The sequence below is a fragment of the Pogoniulus pusillus genome, chromosome 22, assembly GCF_015220805.1.
Source record: "Pogoniulus pusillus isolate bPogPus1 chromosome 22, bPogPus1.pri, whole genome shotgun sequence".
Lineage (NCBI taxonomy): Eukaryota > Metazoa > Chordata > Aves > Piciformes > Lybiidae > Pogoniulus > Pogoniulus pusillus.
Genome location: NC_087285.1, coordinates 4,597,339 through 4,623,142, shown reverse-complemented (window position 1 = coordinate 4,623,142; position 25,804 = coordinate 4,597,339). Strand labels below are relative to the sequence as shown.

Sequence of the window (25,804 nt, the reverse complement as noted above, 5' to 3'; positions counted from 1 at the left end):
TGCATTCAGCAGGGACATCTGCAACTAGAGCAGGTTCCTCTGAGCACCAAACAACCTGACCTGGGATGGTTCCAGGGATGGGGCAGCTCCCACCTCTCTGGCCAGCCTGGGCCATGCTCTCACCACCCTCAGTGGAAAAAATGTCTTCCTTCTCTCCAGTCTGAATCCACCTTCTTTTGGCTTAACCCCCTCACCCCCTGTCAGAACACAGGGAGTGCAGGGTGTGTGCCAGGAGAGCTGGACTGTTTGCCCAGCTCCCCCTAGCAACACTTTATTTTAGCAATACCTCATTGTACATCCTGGAGCTGCTTCTCCTGAGGGCACTTTGGGAAGGGCTGGATGTCTTCCTCCTGGAAATCAGGAGATTCCCAAGCATTGTTTGCAGATGGTTTAGAAACTCCCCTGCCTGTGCAAACACATTGTAGATGACTCCTGCCAAAAGTGACATTCTTAGAGCTGGTAGGAAGCATTTAGCTTTCACCTCTCTGGTGCCATCACTCCTGATCTGGTGTTCAGGTTGAGTTTTGGGCCCTTTGGGCTCTCTACAGTTCCCTGTAAGGAGGCTGGAGCATGGCAAGGGTTGGGTCTCTTCTCCTGAGGAATAAAGGACAGGGCAAGAGGAAATGGCCTCAAGTTGCACCAGGGGAGGCTTAGATTGGACGTCAGAAGAAACTTCATCACTGAAAGGGTTCTCGAAGGCTGGCACAGGCTGCCCAGGGAGGTGGTGGAATCCCCATCCCTGGAGGTGTTTCAAAGAGGCAGAAACATGATGCTGAGGGACATGGTGTAGTAGTGACCTGGCAATGCTGGGTTAACTTTTGGGTTGAGTGACCTTAAAGGTCTCTTCCAACCGAGACAATTCCGTGATTGAGCTTTGGATCTGAACATGAAGTCTGATGTCCTCTAAAGCTGTTTCTTAGCCCTGTGCTCTCTAGACTTGTGGTCAGACAAGGCTGGAGGGACAAGCAGGGCATTCACAGATTCCTAGAATGGCTGGAGTTGGAAGAGGTCAGTGTACAAAATGCCCCCAAACAAATCCTATTTCCTGAGAACAGGAAATGTGAGGCAGCAAAATGGCCAACCCCAGGTGCCTCACCGGTGCCTCCAGCAGCTTGGGACAAGGTGCTGCTTGCTGCCAGTCTTGCTCTTGTAGTTCTGCCCTGGCTTCCTGCACTTCCTGCCAAGAGAAACACTCCCCTGCACCCTGTCATGTTTGCCTCCTGCTGGAAATAGTTCCTCAGGGGTGTAAATACTGGCTTGATAAGGGCAGCCCTTACCTGTGCCTGATAAGGCAGAGGCTGCATTAGTGCAGTGCTGATAAAAGCATCCAGGGGAGGAGATGATTTGATGAGGCCATGGATGGGGTAGCCAAGGCAGGTGGGTTGATGCAGGTCATCTTTTTTTAGTGTGTGCTCTGGCTCATTCCTCTCCAAATAATCCCTTTCCCTCTGCTTATTCCTGGTGGGAAGGGACAAGCTGAGCATCTCCAGCAAGGCAGTCACCAGAATAGGTTGGTCTGGTTGCACATCATTGTGTTGGGTTGGAAGGGACTGTGAAGATCCTCCAGTTCCAGCCTCCTGCCATGGGCAGGGACACCTTCCACTAGGTCAGGCTGTTTGAAGCCTCGTGCAGCCTGGTCTTAAACACTGCCAGGGAGAGGGCATCCACAGCTTCTCTGGTCAGCCTGTTCCAGTGTCTCACCATCCTCAGTGGAAAGCATTTCTTCCTAATGTCTGCTCTAAATCTATCCTCTGCCCTGGTTTAAAACCACTACCCCTTGTTCTATCACCACAGGCCCTTACAAATAATTCTCCAGCTCTCCTGGAGCCCTGTTTGAGTTCTGCAAGTCCACTATGAGGTCTCCTCAGAGCCTTCTTTTCTCTAGGCTGAGCAGACCCAACTCACAGCATCACAGAATGGCTTGACCCCAATCATAGTTGGAGTCCAGACTGGAACCACACACAAAACCCATCTGCTTCCTGGGACTTGGACTTCAAACAGCTCCTTTCTAGCTCTGCTCCATGTTTATCTGGTGTGGTACCAGCTGCATGAGTTGTACTTGCCAGGAAGGAGGAGGCCTGGGCTCCAGGAGCTCCCAAGGCTGCGTGTCAGGAGCTTGGTTACGCTTCCTAACTGATGGTCCTGGAAGGCGAGTGTGAGAAAGCAGAGAGTGAGCTTCTGGTTCATCAGCTAAAAGAGCTCTCCTCGGTGCAGCTTTGCAGGCCAGCTCTTAGGAAGGGTTTGCAAAGCCTCATAATTTAAGAGAGGCCATAAAAAGCAGGAAGGAAAAAAGCAGCAGAGAAAAGCAAATTAGGTCCCAAAGGGGATGGGGAGGAAGTTTTGCTTTGTGATCTTGCGTTTGAGAACCAGGCAGAAATCCTGGTTCTAGGTTTCTGAGGAGAAACAATCTGAAGCTTTGTGATCTTGCACCCTCTGAGATGAGAAGGAGACCAAGCACTGGCCCAGGAACAGCTTTTTGTGCAACAGCAGTGAAGAAACTGGGAGCAGTCAGGCAGGCAAAGGGCGTTGTGGTCTCAGAGGGGAAAATGCCTCCTGTGTGTTTCCCACAGAGCCACTGCCACCAAGTGTGGCTCTCCAGACCCTGCAAAGGGCTTGGTGGAGAAATCCACATCTTCATCTCCATTATCTTGTGCTGGTAGGATTTAGGGTAGTGAGAGCACTCTGGTTTCCTTCAGAAGGAGCTTGTTGGTGCCTGTGAATACTGCTGTAACGTGGCTGAGCAGATGTAAAGGTGAGATGCCACCACCAGCAGCACGCTGCTCCCACAGGGACAAGTTGCTGGTGACAACCAGGATGCCCTAACAGGGGATCTGATCAGTGCTCAGCAAAAGATAAAGGATGGGGGGCAAGAGGATGGGGCCAGACTCTTGTTAGTGGTGCCCAGGGACAGGACAAGGGGCAATGGGTACAAGCTGGAAGTCAGGAGGTTCCCTCTGAACAGGAGGAGGAACTTGCTTGATCCCTGGAGCAGGCTGTCCAGAGAGGTTGTGGAATCTCCTTCTGTGGAGAGATTCCAACCCCCCCTGGCCATTGCAATCCTGGGCAAGCTGTTGTGGATATCCTGCTTTAGCCAGGGGGGTTGGACTGGACAATCATAGAACCACAGAATCAGGCAGGGTTGGAAGGAACCACAATGATCATCTAGTTCCAACCCCCCTGCCATGGGCAGGGACACCCTACTCTAGATCAGCCTGGCCACAGCCTCCTCCATCCTGGCCTTAAACATCTCCCTCGAGGTCCCTTCCAAACCCTACCATGCTGGGATTCTGGGAATTCACTTGAAATAATTATGTGAGTCTGGGAACTGGAAACCCCAAAGCCTGCTTGTGTTTTAGTTTATTTTCAGCTAATAAATTGGGGAGCAGTTAACATTGCATTAATGCTGGCAGCAAAATTCCTTCTTGAATAGATAATTTGCAGTTATGGTTTTGGAAGCAGTTTCCCCCACGTGCATGTGCATGCATGGGGTGGAAGGAGCACTGCCAGGAGTGCTCAGGGTGGCTGCTGAGGATTTTGAGGTGATGGAAGCACTGGGAGCTTGCTGAAGTCTGCAGTTTTTCAGCTGGTGGCAGGGGGGGAAAAAAAAAGCCTCAGAGGCAGCCTCCTGGAGGCTTTCATTCAGCCCAGTTTTTATCAATGGGAGTTTTGCCTTCAGAAAAACTCAAGGCTTGGACTTGCAGCATCTCTTTTTTTTTTTTGTCTGAGCAGGGTCTGGTTTTTATTTCTTTTAGCTGCTCATTTTTACAAGGCTTGGGAGGTGTTTTCTGCTGTGCACCACTGACAGACATTTGCTTCCAATTAGTATTTATTGGAGTGGTTTAGTCAAAAGCCAGCTTTGTGTTGGAGCCCCTCAATCTGTGCACTTGGTTATTGCAGGGAATCGTAGAATCAACAGTGGGTTGGGTTGGAAGGGACCTGAAAGGTCCATCTAGTTCCAACTCTGCTGCTGTGGGCAGGGACACCATCCACTAGTCCAGGTTGCCCAAGGTCTCATCCACCCTGGCCTTGAACACCTTGAGTGGTGAGAGGCTGGAATGGGTTGCCCAGGGAGGTGGTTGAGGCCCCATCCCTGGAGGTGTTTAAGGCCAGGCTGGATGAGGCTGTGGGCAGCCTGCTCTAGGGTAGGGTGTCCCTGGGGGGTTGGAACTGGCTGCTCCTTGTGCTCCCTTCCAACCCTGCCTGATTCTATGACCTCTAGGGAGGAGACATCCACAGCCTCCCTGGGCAACCTGTTCCAGTGTCTCACTACCCTCACGGGAAAGAATTTCTCCCTAATCTCCAGTCTAAATCTGCACTCTTCCAGCTTCAGTCCATTCCCTCTCATCCTGTCCTTCCTCAGCTTTCTTGTAGGCTCCCTTCAGGTACTGGAAGACTGCTCTAAGGTCTCCCTGGAGCTTTCTTTTCTCCAGGACTGTGAGCTTTCTTTTTCTACTTCAGTCTGCTGAAGGTGCAAGGCAGCATCGCTGCCTGAAGCAGATTAACCTGGATTAAAGAGATTAAAGCAGATTAGAGCAGATGAAGCAGCTCACAGCCTCTTACACAAGCATCTCTCTCTTCCCTGGCTCTGACTCACATGGCTGGAGACAGCAGCAGCCAGCATAAGTCCCTGGGCTGTGTCCAGCTTTCTGCTGCTTTGCCTGATGGCTGGAATTAGCTTCTCTGCAGTCCAGCTGGTAAAGCCTGTCTCAGGTGGACGTGGTGAGATGAGCAGTGGGCAGCGTTGGGTTGGTGGTGTGCGTGGGCTGACTGGCACAGCTTTGGGAAAGCACCTGGGCAATGCAGGTAATCACCTTGCTCAGCACCTCCAGCAGTGACCTGGGTGAGGGCACGGACTGCACGGGCACGCAGCTGGGATGTGGGGCTGACACAGTCAGGTTGTGGTGCCAGGCAGCCAGGCTGGAGAGTTGGGTGAGGGGAACCTCGTGGAGGTCAACAAAGGCACCCGGGGAGGAGTAACCTCCTGCAGCATTACAGGTGAGGGGGGACCTGCTGGAAAGCAGCTCTCTGGAGGAGGATCTGGGAGTGCTGGTGGACAGTGAGTTGTCCATGGGCCAGCAGTGTGCCTGTGGCCAAGAGGGTCAATGGTGTCCTGAGCTGCATGAGGAACACTGGCCAGTGGGTTAAGAGAGATTCTCCTACCCCTTTACTCTGCCCTAGTGAGGCTGCATCTGGAGGACAAGGTTCAGTTCTGTGCTCCCCAGTTGAAGAGAGACAGGAAGCTACTGGAGAGAGTCCAGTGGAGGCTGCAAAGATGCTGAAGGGCCTGGAGCAGCTCTGTGAGGAGCAAAGGCTGAGAGCTCTGGGACTGAGAGCCTGGAGAAGAGCAGCCCCAGAGGGGATCTGATCAATGCTCAGCAAGAGATAAAGGGTGTGGGGCAAGAGGATGAGGCCAGACTCTTGTCAGTGGTGGCCAATGACAGGACAAGGGGCAATGGGCACAAACTGTAACCCAGGAGTTCCATCTGAACAGAAGGAAAAACTTATCTGTGAGGGTGCTGGGTCCCTGGAGCAGGCTGTCCACAGAGGTTGTGAGGTCTTCTTCTGTGGAGATCTTCCAACCACCCTGCCCCAGCCATTGTGCTGCTGGGCAAGCTGCTGTGAGTGCCTCTGCTGTAGCAAAGAGGTCGGACTAGGTGATCTCCAGAGGTCCCTTCCCACCCCACCAAGCTGGGATTGTGTAAAATAGCGTGGAAGGTTTGTGTTTTGATGGCAGCTGAGTGCCTGACTTGAGGTCCTCTCCCAACAAGATTGCCCTGGGAATCAAAGAAGCAATGAAACTAGGGATGCCCAGCTGAGCCCTCGCCCGCTGCCTTTCTCCCACTGGGAATGGCTGACCTTATTGCAGAAGAAAAGCTGCTAAAATGGGCACGGAGCTCTGTGGGCAAGGGCAGCTGCATTGAAGTGAGAGCAGCCAGCTTGGCCCCCTGGCTGCAGGCACTGCCCAAGCTCTCTGGGTAGCTGCGCAGTTGGGTTCACCAGGCTCTGCAGCAGGCCATCAGCAGGCATTGCCCCAGCAGCAGCAAGTGCTGCTGGGCTGAGGTAAGAGCAAATGAGAAGCAGATCCCCAGCCTCGGGTTTTGAGGAGATCACAGATCTGCTTTTGCAGGAGAGGAAAGGCAGAGTGCTTGGCAGGGGCTGCCCCTGGGGAAAGAGGCAAGTTCATCTGCTCGGAGACCAAGGAGAGCTGCACATGTAACTGCAGGTCCAGCCTGAGCTCTCCTTTTCCTGCTGCCCAGCTCTGTTTTCCACACCACCTATAAAGCATCATTATAGCAACTGTAGGTTTGGAAGGGACCTCTGGAGATGCTCAGCTCCATTCCTGCTCCCTTCATCCAGCTTCAGCAAACTGCTCCCAGCCTCTCTACAGCCTCTTCCCTTGTTTCTTAATTACACAACCACAGAATGGTAGGGGCTGGCAGGGACCTCTGGAGATGCTCAGCTCCATTCCTGCTCCCTTCATCCAGCTCCAGCAAACTGCACCCAGCCTCTCTACAGCCTCTTCCTCTATCTGTTAATCACACAACCACAGAATGGTAGGGGCTGGCAGGGACCTCTGGAGATGGTCATCTCTGTTCCTGTTCCCTTCATCCAGCTTCAGCAAACTGCACCCTCTCTCTCTACAGCCTCTTCTTTATCTGTTAATCACACAACCATAGAATGGAAGGGACCTCTGGAGATCAGCTCCATTCCCCCTTCCAAAGCAGGATCACCCAGGGCAGGTCACACAGGAGCACATCCAGGTGGGTTTTGAAAGTCTCCAGAGAATCTCCACAACCTCTCTGGGCAGCCTGCTCCAGGGCATCCTCACAGGAAAGAAGTCTTTTTCCTCATGTTGAGGTGGAGCTTCCTGGGTTCCAGTTTGTATCCCTTGCCCCTTGTCCTATGACACAGCACCACTGAAAAGAGCCTGGCCCTTTCTTCCTGACACCCACTCAGAATCGTGAAGATCTCCACTCAGGCTGCTCTTCTCCAGGCCAAACTGCCCCAGGTCTCTCAGCCTGCAAACTGCACATCCCAGTGTGCATCATCATGCTGAAACCCATAAATCTCAGTGTCTTCTGCTGCTTCTTCTCTTCCAGGACAATGGGTTTGCCCAAAGCAGGAGGTCGTCGCCCCACGGGGCTGGTGGCAGCCCCATAGACACCAAGCAGATGCTGAACGTGCAGCAGCAGCAGCACCCAACCCGGCTCTACACCAGCTCCGAGGCTGCTCTGCCAGGGCAGCTGAGTGGGCTCCACATTGCTCCTGCCCACAGGTAGGGTGAGAACATGGCTCCTGCTCTTCTGCATGCAAACTTGTTTTCAAGGGAGTGTTGAGGTTGTGGTGCTTCTGGAGCTCTAGAGTTGCCAGGCTGAGCTCCAGAGCTGCTGAGCTGAGCTCTAGAGTTGCCAGGCTGAGCTCCAGAGCTGCTGAGCTGAGCTCTAGAATTGCCAGGCTGAGCTCCAGAGCTGCTGAGCTGAGCTCTAGAGTTGCCAGGCTGAGCTCCAGAGCTGCTGAGCTCTAGAGTTGCCAGGCTGAGCTCCAGAGCTGCTGAGCTGAGCTCTAATGCTGCCAGGCTGAGCTCCAGAGCTGCTAAGCTGAGCTGAGCTCTAGAGTTGCCAGGTTGAACTCCAGAGCTGCGGAGCTCTAGAGTTGCCAAGTGGAGCTCTAGAATTGCCAGGCTGGGCTCCAGAGCTGCTGAGCTGAGCTCTAGAGTTGCCAGGCTGAGCTCCAGAGCTGCTGAGCTGAGCTCTAGAGTTGCCAGGCTGAGCTCCAGAGCTCCTAAGCTGAGCTGAGCTCTAGAGTTGCCAGGTTGAACTCCAGAGCTGCTGAGCTCTAGAGTTGCCAAGTGGAGCTCTAGAATTGCCAGGCTGGGCTCCAGAGCTGCTGAGCTGGGCTCTAGAGTTGCCAGGCTGAGCTCCAGAGCTGCTGAGCTGAGCTCTAGAGTTGCCAGGCTGAGCTCCAGAGCTGCTGAGCTGAGCTCTAGAGTTGCCAGGCTGAGCTCCAGAGCTGCTGAGCTATAGAGTTGCCAAGTGGAGCTCTAGAATTGCCAGGCTGGGCTCCAGAGCTGCTGAGCTGAGCTCTAGAGTTGCCAGGCTGAGCTCCAGAGCTGCTGAGCTGAGCTCTAGAGTTGCCAGGCTGAGCTCCAGAGCTCCTAAGCTGAGCTGAGCTCTAGAGTTGCCAGGTTGAACTCCAGAGCTGCTGAGCTCTAGAGTTGCCAAGTGGAGCTCTAGAATTGCCAGGCTGGGCTCCAGAGCTGCTGAGCTGGGCTCTAGAGTTGCCAGGCTGAGCTCCAGAGCTGCTGAGCTGAGCTCTAGAGTTGCCAGGCTGAGCTCCAGAGCTGCTGAGCTGAGCTCTAGAGTTGCCAGGCTGAGCTCCAGAGCTGCTGAGCTATAGAGTTGCCAAGTGGAGCTCTAGAATTGCCAGGCTGGGCTCCAGAGCTGCCAGGCTGAGCTCTAGAGTTGCCAAGCTGAACTCCAGAGCTGCTGAATGTAGGGCAGCAAAACTAAACGGCAACAAAAGGTATTTTGGAGGCACCAAGTTCTGAGCAAAGTGGCCACGTGTAAGGATGTAGCAACTGCAACACTGAGTTCAAGTTTCTGATGCTGAAGCAGCATTCAACTATTTATCTGTCAGATGGAGTCCTCAGCCCTGGAGGAGCTTCAAAGCTGTGGAGATACAGTGCTGAGGGACATGGTGTAGTGGTGGGCAGTGCTGGGTTAGTGGTTGGATGATCTTAAAGGTCTTTTCCAGCCAAAGTGATTCTGTAGGTGAAGGTGCTGGTTTTCCAGAGCTGCATAAGATCCTTCCATGGGTGTGGGTAGATTGGTGGCATCAGATCCAGTCCCTAAACTGGAATGAATGCCAAGGGGTGTCACAAGTGTCAGTATCCTGATTTCTCACAGTTTATGTTTGAGGCAGGATGCATCCATTGGATTTTACCCTCTTAGGAATGGGGATCACACTTCCACAGACCCCAGAGCACAGGCTTGGTGTGGGAGCTGAGGGTATCAGTGGAGAAAATGAATCATTGAATCAAGCAGGTTGGAAGAGACCTCCAAGCTCAGCCAGACCAACCTAGCACCCAGCCCTGGCCAGCCAACCAGACCATGGCACTAAGTGCCCCAGCCAGGCTTGGCTTCAACACCTCCAGGCACAGCCACTCCACCACCTCCCTGGGCAGCCCATTCCAATGCCAATCACTCTCTCTGACAACAACTTCCTCCTAACAGCCAGCCTAGACCTGCCCTGGCACAGCTTGAGGCTGTGTCCCCTTCTTCTGTTGCTGCTTGCCTGGCAGCAGAGCCCAACCCCACCTGGCTACAGCCTCCCTGCAGGTACTTGCAGACAGCAATGAGCTCTGCTCTGAGCCTCCTCTTCCGCAGGCTGCACACCCCCAGCTCCCTCAGCCTCTCCTCACAGGGCTGTGCTCCAGGACCCTCCCCAGCTTTGTCACCCTTGGTCTAGTACCTCAACATCTCTCTTGAATGGAGGAGCCCAGGACTGGACACAGCACTCAAGGTGAACCCCACTCAACTTGGGCTGTTTATAAGTGCAGGATCTGCTCACTGCAGCTGTCCAGGAGGCTGGGAAAATAAATAGTGCTGGTAGGAAAGAGAAAGCTTTTGTGGAGCCAAGAAGGGTCTGGGTGGACTTTGAGACAGGCCAGGTTGTGGACTGTGCTGCTTTCACAAGGCTTCTGCTGATGATGATTTATGGTCCTCCAGGCTGGCAAAAGGTTTTGCAAGAGGCTCACGGCTATGTTGAACACAAAGAGCAAAGAGAGTTTCTCTTCAGCCCAGGAACTCTGTGCTGCACGAATTCGTGTTCCAGCCATGCTGCGAGCCAGAGTATTCCCTGTGCTGCTCCAGGGAAGTTGGAAAGGAGAGATCCACACAGAAAAACCACGGAGAAGAAAATCTGATGTTTGCAGTGTGCGAGCCAAAGGGCAGGAGATTAGCTGGAGTAGAACCGGGTCAAAAGTGCATCCTCCAAGTCAGGCTGGACCGGCCAAAAGTGGCCTTTTGGGGCTGAAAAGGTGTGAATTGCTGTAGGAGGGGGCTGGGGCAGGCAGGCAGGCACACAGGCAGGCTTTGGGCTGGTTGGGAGCCATGGAAGTGGGCTCTCTCCTCTGGCAGCAGCACTTCTGCTCCTTGTTGCGAGAGGCTGAGAATGAGGGAGCAGCTGCAGCCCTGCCCAGCACTCCTATGCCCACAAGCACTGGGACCACCCAGTGGGTCCAGCTCAGAAAGCAGAGTCTTGGCTTTGCTTTGAAAGTGGATTTTCTTTGGGTGGGGTTTATTTTCCCTCTTTATTTCCTTTAAAGGGAATTTTCTTCCTTTCACTTTTCTTTTTTGAGGCAGCCATCAATATGATGCTGGTAGAGAACATGAGTCAGATGCAGATCTAGGGTAGGGTATCCCTGTCCATGGCAGGGCATCTGGAATGAGATGATCCTTGTGGAATAGGATGCTGGTAGAGAACATGAGTCAGATGCTGATCTAGGGTAGGGTATCCCTGTCCATGGCAGGGCATCTGGAATGAGATGATCCTTGTGGAATAGGATGCTGGTAGAGAACATGAGTCAGATGATGATCTAGGGTAGGGTGTCCCTGTCCATGGCAGGGGGTTGGAACTAGATGATCCTTGTGGAATAGGATGCTGGTAGAGAACATGAGTCAGATGATGATCTAGGGTAGGGTGTCCCTGCCTATGGCAGGGGGGTTGGAACTAGATGATCCTTGTTGAATAGGATGCTGGTAGAGAACATGAGTCAGATGCTGATCTAGGGTAGGGTGTCCCTGCTCATGGCAGGGCATCTGGAACAAGATGATCCTTGTGGAATAGGATGCTGGTAGAGAACATGAGTCAGATGATGATCTAGGGTAGGGTGTCCCTGCCTATGGCAGGGGGTTTAGAACTAGATGATTCTTGTGGAATAGGATGCTGGAAGAGAACATGAATCAGATGCTGATCTAGGGTAGGGTGTCCCTGCTCGTGGCAGGGCATCTGGAACAAGATGATCCTTGTGGAATAGGATGCTGGTAGAGAACATGAGTCAGATGCTGATCTAGGGTAGGGTGTCCCTGCCTGTGGCAGGGGGTTTAGAACTAGATGATTCTTGTGGAATAGGATGCTGGTAGAGAACATGAGTCAGATGATGATTTAGGGTAGGGTGTCCCTGCCTATGGCAGGGGGGTTGGAACTAGATGATCCTTGTGGTCCCTTCCAACCCTGACTGATTCTGTGATGGCTCAGATGTGTTGAGATGGGCTCCAAGGCCCTTGGGGTTTATATTGATCACAGAATGGTTTGGAGACCTTAAAGATTATGTAGTTCCAAGCCCTAGCCATGGTCAGGGACAGCTTCCATGACCATGATCTCCTTAAAAAAGGAAAGGACTCCCTTCCCCCAAAGCTCTGCTGAGCTGTGAGGCCGCAGTGGAGCACAACTGCACTTGAATTCAGCTCTACTCAGCAGGACACTTAAACATCTCCCCCAGATAAGTTTGATTCCAAACTCATTTGGTTCCAAACTCGATGCCAAATCCATGTTTTGATGTATTGGATGAGCTGGAATAATGGTTTAAATGACTGGGTTTTGTCTCTTGAGCTCCATCATCTTGCAATACAGACAAGGAACAGCATCAGGTGTGGATATTGAAGGTCAGCATGTGGTTGGGGGGGAGTTATGGGGCTGTATTTGTGTCCCATCCTTGGTGCAGAGCAGCACAGGAGTGGTTTTCTCATTTGAGCTGTGGGCTGTGTTGTAGAATCACAGAATTGCTTTGTTTGGAAGAGACCTTTAAAATCATCCAGTCCAGCCAATAACCCAGCACTGCCAGGGCACCACTAAACCATGGCCCTCAGCACCACATCTACATAGCTTTGAAACCCCTCCGCAGGTGGGGACTCCATCACTGCCCTGAGCAGCCTGTGCCAGGGCTTGACAACCCTTTGGGGAAAGAAGTTGTTCCTCATGTTCAACCTAAATCTGCTCTGGAGCAACTTGAGGCCATTACTTCTAGTTCCCTGGGAGAAGAGATTGACCCCTACCTGGCTCCAGCCTCCTTTCAGGGTCTTGTAAAGACCAATCAGGTCTCCCCTCAACCTCTTTTTCTCCAGGCTGAACAACCACGACCACTAAACCATGTCCCCAAGTGCCATGGCCACACCTTTCTTGAAGCCCTCCAGGGATGGGGACTCCACCACCTCCCTGGGCAGCCTGTGCCAATCCCTGAGCACTCTTGCAGCAAACAAATTGTTCCTCATCTCCAATCTAAGCCTCCCCTGGCACAATTCCAGGCCATTTCCTCTCCTTCTATCCTCTGATACTAGGGAGAACAGACCAACCCCCACCTCACTCACTCCAAACTCCTGTCAGGGAGCTGTAAGGAGCAATGAAGTCTCCCCTCAACCTCCTTTTCTCCAGGCTGAACACCCCCAGTTCCCTCAGCTGCTCCTCCTCAGCCCTGTTCTCCAGCCCCTTCCCCAGCTTCGCTGCCCTTCTCTGAGCCTGCTCCAGCACTTCAGTGTCCTTTCTGGAGTGAGGGGCTCAAATCTGAACCCAGCACTCAAAGTGTGGCCAGTACAGGACAACAGTGCCTGGAAAACAGATTTCCTGCTGCAGTCACCTACAGAAAGGCTGTCTTCAGAGGGGCCATCTGGGGGTGGTGAAGGCTTTGCTGCCCTGTCCCCGTGCTGGACAGCAGTAGGAGGGCTGGGGGGTCCCCTGGTGCTCCTTCATTAGTGAGCCTGCAGAACAACACATTGCTGTTCCTGTCTTGGCAACCCACCCCACCTCTGGCAGAGCACTTCACGGTGCTGCTCTCCTTCCTGGAAGCATCTGGTAGCTGGGCCAGCCCCGTGTTGCTCAATCGAAGCCCAGCTGGGAACAGGTTCAACTTCAGTGGCTGTGCCTGGGACAGACATAGCTCCAGGCAGAGACTCCCATGGGAATGGTGAGCTGCTTAATGACTCTGTGGGAATAGGGAGGTTTCCTACCTCCTGATGAGCTGACAATTGCTGTTTATATTTGACTCGAGCCTTTCTTGCTCCTCTTTACAACAGCCTTGACCCCTTGAAGTGTGTCCCACGGAACAGGAACGGGATTGATGTGGAGTCAGATGTCTACAAGATGCTCCAGGATTACGAGAGGCCTGTCTCAGAGCCCAAGCAGTCCGGCTCCTTCCGATACTTGCAGGGCATGTTGGAGGCTGGTGAGAATGGTAAGGAGCTCTGGCACCCATACAATGTCCCAGCAGGTCCTCTACTCCTCCCCATGGGCTTGAATCATCATCTGGTCCCTCTATACCCACCGAGTTGCTCCTGCAGGCTTAGCCTTCTTCCCCTTCCCTTGCTGAGGATGCTGGTGAAACCTCTAGAGGTGATGGGGTGGGTTGGCAAACTCTTCTGCTCTGTCATTTTACCACCTGTTGGTGTCGAGGCAGCTCAGCTCAGTAGAATAGAATCATGGAACAGGAGAAGTTCCAAGTGACCTCTGGAGACCATCCAGTCCAACCCCCTTGCTAAGGCAGGGTCACCCACAGCAGCTTGCCCAGGATCACAGTGCCCAGGAGGGCTTTGAAAGTCTCCAGAGAAGGATGGTCTTTGGGCAGCCTGCTCCAAGGCTCTGGCACCCTTACAGTAAAGAATTCTCTCCTCATCTTCAGATGGAGCCTTTTGGGTTCTAGTCTGTGCCCGTTGCCTCTTGCACCCTCGAGCTAAAGAAGTTTCTCCTTAAGTTCAAGTGAAGCTTGAAGGTCCAAGCTCCCTGTGAGGTGGAACACCCAGCTGGCAGGTTTCAGATGCTCAGGCATCTGGAGGCTTACCTAATTTTCTAGTTGACTTGAGCATCGTGTGAAAGCTGATTTGCAAACAGCTCCTGCACAGCAGCTGCGTTCCTGGGACGGGCTAGGAGCTGTCACGGCCAAAGCAGTTGTGTAAGATCACTGGTGGAGAACCAGCTCCACTGAATGGCATTTGCATAAGGACGTGGGATGGTCCTCAGTGAGGCAGGGATAGAGATCAGGAGCTCTTGGCTCGCTTCTCAGGTCTGTCACAGCTTCCTGTCTGCGCTGCTAATGTGGGAAGGAGCCAGTCCTGAGCATTAAACAACCAAGTCCCCAAACCACATTTCAGCTGCTGCTTATTTGCCTTTCAACCTTGAGTCCATCGGGACTTTCACCTTCAAACGTTCAGGCTTCACTTTACAATCATCAGGGCAAGACTCTTCCTTCTGCATCCTTCCAACAGCCTCGTACTTTTGGATCATGTGAATGCAGGAACTTAGTTTTGATGGGAAAATCCCAGCTGCTGCAAATCTCATCATGAAGGTGCGAGAGGCAGCGAGTCGGGCTGCTGCTCCTCAGCTTCTGTCTGTGTGACATGACAGAGGAGGAAAGGAGACCTCCTCTTCCTCTACAACTCCCTGAAAGGAAGCTGGAGTGAGTGAGGTGGATACTGGTCTCTTCTCCCAAGGAGCAGGTGGTAGGACAAGAGGAAATCAGAATGGAATGGAATGGAATAGAATCGACCAGGTTGGAAGAGACCTCCAAGCTCATCCAATCCAACCTATCACCCAGCCCTGTCCAATCAACTAGACCATGGCACTAAGTGCCTCATCCAGCGGCCTCAGGGTGCTCCAGGGAAGTTTTAGGCTGGACAGCAAATGAAAGTTCTTCCCTGAAAGGGTTCTCAAGGACTGGAAGAGGCTGCCCTGGGAGGTGGTGGAATCCCCATCCCTGCAGGTGTTTCAAAGGTGTGGTGCCGAGGGCCACAGTTTAGCACCAGCTTTGGTGGAGTTAGAGAGTGTTTGGACTGAGTGATCTTAAAGCCAAAAGGATTCTCTGGTTCTGTGATGCTGTTTGGCTTGAAGGATACTGCTTCTCACTTCCCAAGCAGCACGGCTGTGGTGGGGCACATCTGAGGCTCGAGCTGCCACCAGCTGCCCTCAGTGGTACTTGGGCATGGCTGAAAAGCAGGAGATGGGTTCAGCCATGCAAACACGACAGCCCCTGTGAGGCTGGCAGGAAAAGTGAGGTTAATTACAAGTTCCAGGTGTACCTTCAGATCACTCACTGGGAGCAGCCATCCCAGTGAGGTGCCTGCTGCACCCCCAGGTCTCCTTGTTAGGAAGAGGCAAATGGGAAGTGACTGTGTTAATCCCAGTTAATGACCCTGCTGCCTGCCTGCCTGCCTCATCTGTGCCAGGGAAAGGAGCAACAGTGGAGCTTTTCTGTTTTGTTGCTGCCTGCCCCTGCATCCCCGGGCAGAAATCCAGGATAAGGGGTGATGGCTTTAAACCAAAAGAGGAAGATTTTCACTGGAGAGGAGGAAGACATTTTTTCCACTGAGGGTGGTGGGCCCCTGGCCCAGGCTGCCCAGAGAGGTGGGAGATGCCCCATCCCTGGAACCATTCCAGCTCAGGTTGTTTATGGCTCTGAGCAACCTGCTCTAGTTGCAGATGTCCCTGCCAACTGGGGCAGGTGGGGGTTAGACTAAGTGAGCATTAAAACCAAACCACTTCAAGCTGCCTTCTCCTCAGCCATGCTGGGCAAGAGGCACATGTGACTGGCTGCAGGCACAGTCTCACTCAGGCCTTGGTCAGCACAACTTTCTGTTTGTTTCATAAAGGATGAGAAATTAAGTGAGAAGCATCTCTCCTGCCATAAAGTTCCAGCACAGCTTAAATCCTTGGGAGTGTTCCTGCTAGGTTGTTTTACAGCTTCCATCCCTGTTCCTATTTCCTTAAGCCCTAGAGCATACATTTTGGCCTGAGCCTGCTGTATGTTGTCCTTTTAAAGTCAAGATCTCCTCTCCTGAGGAGCTGAGTGCCTCAGGCAACAGCCAGGTTTATATGGAAGTTGTTTCTCCTGGATGATGTATTCTCTTCAGCATTGCCAACCTCGTCCCTTGCCCATAAGGAGCTTTGTGCCAAGGACCTGATGGAAGCTGGAGGAACCATCTCTGTGCATTGGGCACTGCAGCCACAAATGGAGGCAGTGATGGTTCAGATTGTGGAGTTAAAGCATCTCACAGCCTTGCAAAGGCCATAAGTTACACTGAGGGTGTGGGCTGATAAATGGAAGGAAATGATCCCTAGTTTGGAGACATGAGAAGCAGACCTTTCACCAGGTCTTTTTTCTCCTCTCTCTCTTCTAAGCAGCTTGTCCAAGGCTCTGAGACAGTGACAGCTTCACTGCTGCATGCTGGCAGAGGAGTGTGTCTGGTCCAAGCACGTCCCTTCTCACGCTGGAGAAGCCAACAGCTTGAGCAGTTTCGGTTTGTTCCCAGCAAGGCAGCAGAAGGAGTCCACAAGAGAGCTTGGCTGGAACAAACCAAGCACTTGGAGGACCCCTGGGGTGGAGCAGCCCCAGCTGGCTCCTGGGCAGGCTGACTCGCACATACTGAGGCTCTCAGCATCTCTACTCTGTCTTGGGAAAGAGAGGTTTGGTGGGAAGTGAGTCCTTGTGGGTTTTGGAGCCTTGGTCTCTGGATCAGAGCCACAGCTGCAGATGATTGAAGCCTCATGCACCCCAAAGGTAAGCCCCCAGGGAGTCAGGGTTGGGTGTGCTCCCACCTCCCCAGCCCAGGACAGTGGGCACTCCCAAGACATGCTGGATTAGGGAGCAGGGCTCTATCCATGGATTGAAGTTCTGCCAAGCAATGCCCTTCAGAACAGACCCTGTAAAGCTGCATGGGATCCATCAGCAATGAGGCAGCAGTTCAGGCACCAACAGTTCCCTTCAGGAAAGGCAGAGACGTTGCTGGAGCCATGGATGGCACCTCAGGGCAAAATCCAAGTGGGAGTTTGCAAAACTGGTGCAGTGCATGTGGACAGCTGGGGCAGAAGGTGCTTGGGCTGCTGCTGAGACCTTCTGGGAGCTGGGAGCTTTAAGACTGACCAGGAGCTGAAACACCACCCTGGAAGCTCGGGCAGCAAGAGAAGCCTAAGCACTGAAGAATATCAGGCTCATCCAAGAGCTTCTCTGCTGCTTTTCCAAGCTCTGGTAGATGATGGAGTGAAATCCTTTGTCCTCCTTCATGAGCTTTTCCTTCCTGTAACCTTAAAGCTACCACAGAGGAACCACAGATCAATGTGTACCCAAAAGAGCAGTCAGTTGTGAGCCACAAAAATCCACACAATGAATGCTGGAAGCTCTGAAGTGTCCCAGTGGTGGGGAACAAACACAGTTGTGCTGTCCAAAGCACGAAGGCAGATGTTAAATCCCATTGTTGGACCTTTATGAAAGGAGGCTTGGTGCCCAGAAGACCTTAGAGTCATAGAAACAAGCAGGTGGGAAGAGACCTCTAAGTTCATCCAGTCCAACCTAGCACCCAGCCCTGGACAACCAACCAGACCATGGCACTAAGTGCCCCAGCCAGGCTTTGCTCCAACACCTCCAGGCACGGCGACTCCACCACCTCCCTGGGCAGCCCATTCCAATGCCAATCACTCTCTCTGACAACAACTTCCTCCTAACATCCAGCCTAGACCTCCCCTGGCACAGCTTGAGACTGTGTCCCCTTGTTCTGTTGCTGGCTGCCTGGCAGCAGAGCCCAACCCCACCTGGCTACAGCCTCCCTGCAGGCAGCTGCAGGCAGCAATGAGCTCTGCCCTGAGCCTCCTCTGCTGCAGGCTGCACCCCCCCAGCTCCCTCAGCCTCTCCTCACAGGGCTGTGCTCCAGGCCCCTCCCCAGCTTTGTCGCCCTCCTGTGGACACCTTTCAGTACTGCAACATCTCTCTTGAATGGAGGAGCCCAGAACTGGACACAGCACTCAAGGTGTAGCCTGAGCAGTGCTGAGCACAGGGGCAGAAGAACCTCCCTTGTCCTGCTGCCCACACTGCCAGGATGCCACTGGCTCTGCTGCCCACCTGGGCACACTGCTGGCTCACTCTTCTGTCACAATGCTTTATAGTAGATTCCTTGAGGTAAAATGAGTGTTCTAGGAAGAAACTTGTCCAAAGTTCTGTCATGGTTTGGTTTAACTTGCCTGGCATTTTGTGACTGGTGCATACCTGCAGTGCTGGTGTGACAGCACTTCTTCTTTCTTCATTCACTGAGTAGTATCATATCATAGTATCATCAGGGTTGGAAGAGACCTCATAGATCATCAAGTCCAACCCTTTACCACAGAGCTCAAGGCCAGACCATGGCACCAAGTGCCACGTCCAGTCCTGCCTTGAACAGCTCCAGGGACGGCGACTCCACCACCTCCCCGGGCAGCCCATTCCAGTGCCCAATGACTCTCTCAGGGAAGAACTTTCTCCTCACCTCCAGCCTAAATCTCCCCTGGCACAGCCTGAGGCTGTGTCCTCTTGTTCTGGTGCTGGCCACCTGAGAGAAGAGAGCAACCTCCCCCTGGCCACAACCTCCCCTCAGGTAGTTGTAGACAGCAATAAGGTCTCCCCTGAGCCTCCTCTTCTCCAGGCTAACCAATCCCAGCTCCCTCAGCCTCTCCTCGTAGGGCTGTGCTCAAGGCCTCTCCCCAGCCTCGTTGCCCTTCTCTGGACACGCTCAAGCATCTCAATGTCCCTCCTAAACTGGGGGGCCCAGAACTGAACACAGCACTCAAGGTGTGGTCTAACCAGTGCAGAGTACAGGGGCAGAATGACCTCCCTGCTCCTGCTGGCCACACCATTGCTGATGCAGGCCAGGATGCCACTGGCTCTCTTGGCCACCTGGGCACACTGCTGGCTCATGTTCAGGTGGGTATCAATCAGCACCCCCAGATCCCTCTCTGTCTGGCTGCTCTCAGCCACTCCAACCCCAGCCTGTATCTCTGCATGGGGTTGCTGTGGCCAAAGTGCAGCACCCTGCACTTGGAGCTATTGAACCCCATCCTACTGGACTCTGCCCATCTGTCCAGGCGGTCAAGGTCCCTCTGCAGAGCCCTTCTGCCCTCCAACCCAGCCACATCTGCAGCCAGATTCATTTCTCACGTCTGGATTAATCACAGAATGGTGTGGGTTGGAAGGGACCTCATCCAGTCCAACCCCTTGCAACTAGACTAGGTGGCTCCAAGCCTGGTCCAGCCTTTCCAGAGGGGTGACAGTAAGGCTGCTTTGCCTTGGGAGAAGGTCAAATGAAAGCCCCGAGGGGACAAGCTTTCAGTCTGTGTCTGTTTAAAATTCTTGGCAGGTGACAAACTCGACAGGCTGAGCAACCCCCGAAACATCAAGCCCCCGGTGTCAAAGCTCGGTGGCGCCGTGGCTGGGCTGCAGATGCTCCCGGAGTGCACCCGCTGCGGCAACGGCATCGTGTAAGTGTCTGCTCCGCCGCGGCCGCTGCTCGGGTGGGGAGGGCAGCGCCGCCACCTGGCCGCCCTGGGCACCGCCGGCACCTGCCAGGGTTGAGGCCGGCAGCACCAAGACCTGCCTGGGCTGGCGTCGACAGCACCAGCACTTGCCTGGGTTGAGGCTGGGAGCAGTGGCACCTGGCTGGGTTGGGGATGGAACCACCAGGATGTGTGGCTGGGCTGGGGCTAGGAGCACTGGGATGTGGCTGGGTTGGGGATGGAACCACCAGGATGTGTGGCTGGGTTGGGGCTGGGAGCACTGGGATGTGTGGCTGGGTCGGGGATGGAACCACCAGGATGTGTGGCTGGGCTGGGGCTAGGAGCACTGGGATGTGGCTGGGTTGGGGATGGAACCACCAGGATGTGTGGCTGGGTTGGGGCTGGGAGCACCAGGATGTGTGGCTGGGTTGGGGCTAGGAGCACTGGGATGTGGCTGGGTTGGGGATGGAACCACCAGGATGTGTGGCTGGGTTGGGGCTAGGAGCACTGGGATGTGTGGCTGGGTCGGGGATGGAACCACCAGGATGTGTGGCTGGGCTGGGGCTAGGAGCACTGGGATGTGGCTGGGTTGGGGATGGAACCACCAGGATGTGTGGCTGGGTTGGGGCTAGGAGCACTGGGATGTGGCTGGGTTGGGGATGGAACCACCAGGATGTGTGGCTGGGTTGGGGCTGGGAGCACCAGGATGTGTGGCTGGGTTGGGGATGGAACCACCAGGATGTGTGGCTGGGTTGGGGATGGAACCACCAGGATGTGTGGCTGGGTTGGGGCTAGGAGCACTGGGATGTGGCTGGGTTGGGGATGGAACCACCGGGATGTGTGGCTGGGTTGGGGCTAGGAGCACCAGGATGTGTGGCTGGGTTGGGGCTAGGAGCACTGGGATGTGGCTGGGTTGGGGATGGAACCACCAGGATGTGTGGCTGGGTTGGGGCTAGGAGCACTGGGATGTGGCTGGGTTGGGGATGGGAGCACCAGGATGTGTGGCTGGGTTGGGGCTAGGAGCACTGGGATGTGTGGCTGGGTCGGGGATGGAACTACCAGGACGTGTGGCTGGGTTGGGGCTAGGAGCACTGGGATGTGGCTGGGTTGGGGATGGAACCACCAGCATGTGTGGCTGGGTTGGGGCTAGGAGCACTGGGATGTGTGGTTGAGTTGGGGGCTGCAGGCACCAGGACCTGGCTGGGTTTGGAGGCCAGGAGCACTGGGATGTGGCTGGGTTGGGGATGGAACCACCAGCATGTGTGGCTGGGTTGGGGCTAGGAGCACTGGGATGTGTGGTTGAGTTGGGGGCTGCAGGCACCAGGACCTGGCTGGGTTTGGAGGCCAGGAGCACTGGGATGTGTGACTGGGTTGGGGGCTGCAAGCACCAGGACCTGGCTGGGTTTGGAGGCCAGGAGCACTGGGATGTGTGGCTGGGTTGGGGGCTGCAAGCACCAGGACCTGGCTGGGTTTGGAGGCCAGGAGCACTGGGATGCGTGGCTGGGTTGGGGGCTGCAGGCACCAGGACCTGGCTGGGTTTGGAGGCCAGGAGCACTGGGATGTGTGACTAGGTTGGGGGCTGCAGGCACCAGGACCTGGCTGGGTTTGGAGGCCAGGAGCACTGGGATGTGTAACTGGGTTGGGGGCTGCAAGCAGCAGGACCTGGCTGGGTTTGGAGGCCAGGAGCACTGGCATGTGTGACTGAGTTGGTAAGACCAGAAGCAGCAGGACCTGGCTGGGTTGAGATTGGTAACATCAGGAGGTGGCTGTGCTGGGGCTGCAAGCACCAGGACGTGTGGCTGGGCTGGGGTTGGTAAGACCAGACTAGGTTGGGTCGCAGCAGACACGAGGGGTTAGAGTTCCCCCCAGACACCCCTTGAATCCTTCCCTGGGTTCTTTGGTGGCCGCATGTGGAGCTGGACCTGAGGAGCACAGCTTGGATTGCCCCTTTTAAGGGAATCTTGCCACAAAATGGGGATGATTCATGGGGTGGTTCCTGCTTATCTGTAGTGGCTGCCCAGGCACTACGAGTGCTGGTGGAGCTGACACTCCTCCAGTGCCTTGAGAAGGGAGAAACACTTTGGGGGTCAAGTAGAATAATCTGTGGGTGATCTTTGTTTGTTTGTTGAAGAGGGACTCTGGGATGGATGGATGCTGGGTCTGCTTTCAGGGAGTGCAGGGGGATTTCTGCTCCCTCCTGTTGTAATTTATGTTCTGCTTGAGCCAGATCTGCTGGCTGAGAGTCTGCTCAGCAAAAGCTTGTAACCCTTTCCTTGCTGGTCCTTGCTGAGCTTAGTAGATATTTGAGGCTCAGCTTTGGATTGAGCTGGGGAGCAGCAGGGGATGTGGCAGAACAGGACCTAGGGTGCTGGTTGACAGCCAGCTGAACGTGAGCCAGCAGTGTGGCCAGGAAGGCCAGCAGCATCCTGGCCTGGATCAGCAATAGTGTGACCAGCAGGACCAGGGCAGTCATTGTGCCCCTCTACGGGGCACTGGTGAGGCCACACCTCAAACACTGCTTTCAGTTATGGGCCCCTCACTCCAAGAAGGACATTGAGGGGCTGGGGCAGGTCCAGAGAAGGGCAACACAGCTGGGAAAGGGTCTGGAGAACCTGGCTGGTGAGAAACAGCTGAGGGAACTGAGGTTGCTCAGCCTGCTAAAAGGAGGCTGAGAGGAGACCTTCTGGCACTTTACAACTCCCTGAAAGGAGACAGGTGGGAGCTGGTCTCTTTTCCCTAGTATCAGGTGATAAGACAAGTGGAAATGGCCAAAAATTGTACCAGAAGAGGTTCAGGTTGGAGTTCAGGAAAAATTTATTTGCTGCAAGAGTGGTCAGGGTTTGTCACAGGCTGCCCAGGGAGGTGGTGGAGGTGTTGAAGAAAGGGGTGGCCATGGCCCCTGGAGCCATGGTTTAATGGCCATGGTGTGCTTAGTCCTGCAGATCCTTTCCTACCAGAACAGTTCTACAATTCTGTGTTTCCAGATGGAGGTGGAGCATCCCTTCATGAGGAAAAAGAGCAGGGTGGCAGCTTTGGGTGGGCTGAGATGGGAACCCATGCTAACACCCTTGCATAGAATCATAGAATCAAGCAGGTTGGAAGAGACCTCCAAGATCATCCAGTCCAACCTAGCACCCAGCCCTATCCAGTCAACCAGACCATGGCACTAAGTGCCTCAGCCAGGCTTTTCTTGAACATCTCCAGGAATGGTGACTCCACCACCTCCCTGGGCAGCCCATTCCAATGCCAATCACTCTCTCTGCCAACAACTTCCTCCTCACATCCAGCTCAGACCTCCCCCGGCACAGCTTGAGACTGTGTCCCCTTGTTCTATTGCCTTGTACTGGAGGCAGCAGAGGAAGCTGTTGGTGCTGATTGCTTCCCATAAGATGTTCCTTCAGAACACGGAGAGGATCTTCTTTAAGGGTGATGGAGCCCTGGAGCAGGCTGCCCAGAGAGGTACTGGAGTCTCCATCTCTGGAGACATTCCAAACCCACCTGGACGTGTTCCTGCGTGACCTCCTTTAGGTGAACCTGCCTTGGGGAGGGCAGACTCACAGTATCACCAAGGTTGGAAGAGACCTCACAGATCATCCAGTCCAACCCTTTACCACAGAGCTCAAGGCCAGACCATGGCACCAAGTGCCACGTCCAATCCTGCCTTGAACAGCTCCAGGGACGGCGACTCCACCACCTCCCCGGGCAGCCCATTCCAGTGTCCAATGACTCTCTCAGGGAAGAACTTTCTCCTCACCTCCAGCCTAAATCTCCCCTGGCACAGCCTGAGGCTGTGTCCTCTTATTCTGGTGCTGGCCACCTGAGAGAAGAGAGCAACCTCCTCCTGGCCACAACCACCCCTCAGGTAGTTGCAGACAGCAATAAGGTCTGCCCTGAGCCTCCTCTTCTCCAGGCTAACCAATCCCAGCTCCCTCAGCCTCTCCTCGTAGGGCTGTGCTCAAGGCCTCTCCCTTCCAACCCCTCCCCTTCTGCGATCCTCCCACCTCACCCAAGCTCTCCCCATCCCTCCCTCCCCTAGGGGCACCATCGTCAAAGCCCGGGACAAGCTGTACCACCCGGAGTGCTTCATGTGCGACGACTGCGGGCTCAACCTGAAGCAGCGAGGCTACTTCTTCATCGAGGAGCAGCTCTACTGCGAGACCCACGCCAAGGAGAGGGTTAAGCCCCCCGAGGGCTATGACGTGGTGGCTGTTTATCCGAACGCCAAAGTCGAACTCGTCTAAAGCCAGGCTGAGCTCTGGAGAGCTCGGGTGGCCGCCTGCCCGCCCGCCCACCCACGTCCTCCCCGCCGCCGCCGAGCTGGAACCCACTCCCCTTACCAAAGCCCAAGTTCCAATCGCCTTCTCCTAGATAAAAACGTTTACACTGGGGAGCTGCAGGGGATGGCGTTGAAAGCATCCCCACAGGGTTGGTTTTTTTTGGGTTGTTTTGGGCTTTTTTGGTGGTGTTTTTTGGTGTTGTTTTTTGTTGTTGTTGTCCCCTTTCTTCTTGACACTCTGCTTTCTGGGTTGCTGTGGTGGGTTGTTAGGCTGTGCCATAAGCTCCTCCAAGGTCTGTGTAAATAGTGGTTAATTCTCTGCCCTGTTTTCCTAGCAAATCGGTTTGCCTTTATTTTATATTGTATTTTTGCTCCCTCTCCTCCTGAAAAAACAAACAAACAAACAAACGAACAGGAAGATGTCTGAAAAGCTCAAAGGAAATAAGGCACTTTAAAAGAAGCTGACTCCTGTCTCCTGCCCTTCATCTCCTGCCCCCGGTGATTACAACCAGCCCCACCCCAGGAGTCAGGGATGTGGCACCGGTGGGTTGGGGTCCCCAGCTCAGCCCCGTCCCACCAGATATGCCAAGGAAGGGAGATCTCCTCAGACTGCAGTTGCTAGGAAATTCCCTGGATCAGGGCACAGCAGTTTGAGGCTGACATGGGTGGGTCTGAGCTCCCCAGGAGATGTCGTTAGTGAGCATGCAGCGATGCTTTTTCTTCCTCCTGTGCTTGCTCGCTCGTTTGTTTTGTGCCATCTAACCCCCCAGGCACCGCACCTTGAAAGGACACTGAAGCAGCACAGAGCCCACCTTGGCTGGTGCCACCTCCCACGCTCCTACTGCCCTTGCTTTGCCCCTGTCCTGACTTTTTCCCACCTTTTTCCTTATTTTTGTGGTCCTTTATCTCCAGGCTGCTGTCATCTGGGTCTGCCTCCCAGCAGGGAGCCGGTGATAAAATCCCTCCAAGCCCTTGGGAAGTGGCTGGAGTGGTGGAAAGGCCTGAGTCCAGAGGCAGCAGGTGGAGGTTTACCCCCACATCCCAAGGCTGTGCTTTCAGCTGGGTCCATCATCCACTTTCTTTGATGGGGACAAGCTCTTGGGGGGGTACTTGGTTGGAGAAATGTGGGGTTCGTGGTAGTGTTTGGAGCAGAGAGGGTTTAGTCAGGTGCTGGGGGAGCCATTGGTTTGGTACCATGAGGTTCCTTCTGCTTTGAGACAACCTCCTTCCTCCTCACTTTGGAGAGGGAGGACATGAAGAAGAAAAAGAAAGGTCTGTGCTGGCTTCCCTTCCATGGACAAGGGAAACGAGATGGGGTGATGGTCAAAGCACTCCTTCCCCTTCCACCTGTGGAAGGAGGAAATCTGGGACTGGAGGAAGGTTGTATTATCCTGGTTGTGGCTTTCTTCCTACTGGTTTCCTCCCCAGAAAGGGCTAAGAGGTTTAGGCTGTTACTGATCCTTTCCACTTGGTGCCTTACAGGAGTTGAGGCAGTTCCTGCCCTGTGCCTGGCAGTATCCTCACTGGATACCACCATGCTGTGGTGGGATGCGGGTCATACAGGTTCCTGCTCTCAGCAGAACAACCTCCTCCTCCTCCCTGCCATCAGGAGCTTTAATGTTTAAAGGACAAGAAAAACACAGGAAACTTTGCCAGTATTTGCATGGCTTTGGCCTGGCTCAACAGGCTGCTCCCTCCCTGGAAGTGCTCAAGGCCAGGTTGGATGGAGTCTTGAGCAACCTGGGCTAGTGGAAGGTGTCCCAGGCCCATGGCAGGGGGATTGGAGCTAGATGATCTTTAAGGTCCCTTCCAGCCCAAACCAGTTTATGATTCTGTGACCATCTGAAGGGAAATACTTGGGACAACTGTAATTGAGGAGGAGATGAACAATCATCAGGGGGAATTAGTGCCCTTGTTTGCAGCCTCTGCTTGGAGCTTCTCCTCAGCTGGCCACTGGCATAAACATTTGTCCTGGATTCCTCCACTAACCTCTTGCAGTGCTGAGCTGAGCCTGTAGCTTGGAAGGGCAGGTGCCACCCAGACCTGGGACCGAGCCCAGCTTGGCTAAGGCATGGAAAACTCATGACACAAATGGCACAGGAGCTTTTCCCACCTTCCCCAGCTGCCAGCCAGGGATGTGTCACTTGTGGCAGTTCTCGTGCCCCTCTGGACTCAGCTGGTGGCTGTGTCCTGTGGGGATGCTCATGTCCTGCAGCCCAGGCACCAGCAGCATCTGAGAAATTCCTA

General features: G+C 54.2%; 1 protein-coding gene across 3 annotated transcripts in view; it reads left to right on the top strand.

Moving 5' to 3' along the window:
• Positions 1 to 23,747, top strand: part of PDLIM4 (PDZ and LIM domain 4) — a 73,684-nt gene extending 49,937 nt beyond the window's left edge. For all 3 annotated transcript variants that reach the window (XM_064161510.1, XM_064161511.1, XM_064161512.1), the window contains exons 4-7: positions 7,101 to 7,276; positions 13,071 to 13,228; positions 19,146 to 19,266; positions 23,318 to 23,747. In XM_064161510.1, the coding sequence (XP_064017580.1) occupies positions 7,101 to 7,276; positions 13,071 to 13,228; positions 19,146 to 19,266; positions 23,318 to 23,522 (660 nt within the window). In that variant the 3' untranslated portion in view covers positions 23,523 to 23,747. The remainder of the gene's footprint in view (positions 1 to 7,100; positions 7,277 to 13,070; positions 13,229 to 19,145; positions 19,267 to 23,317) is intronic.
• Positions 23,748 to 25,804: the final 2,057 nt, after the last annotated feature.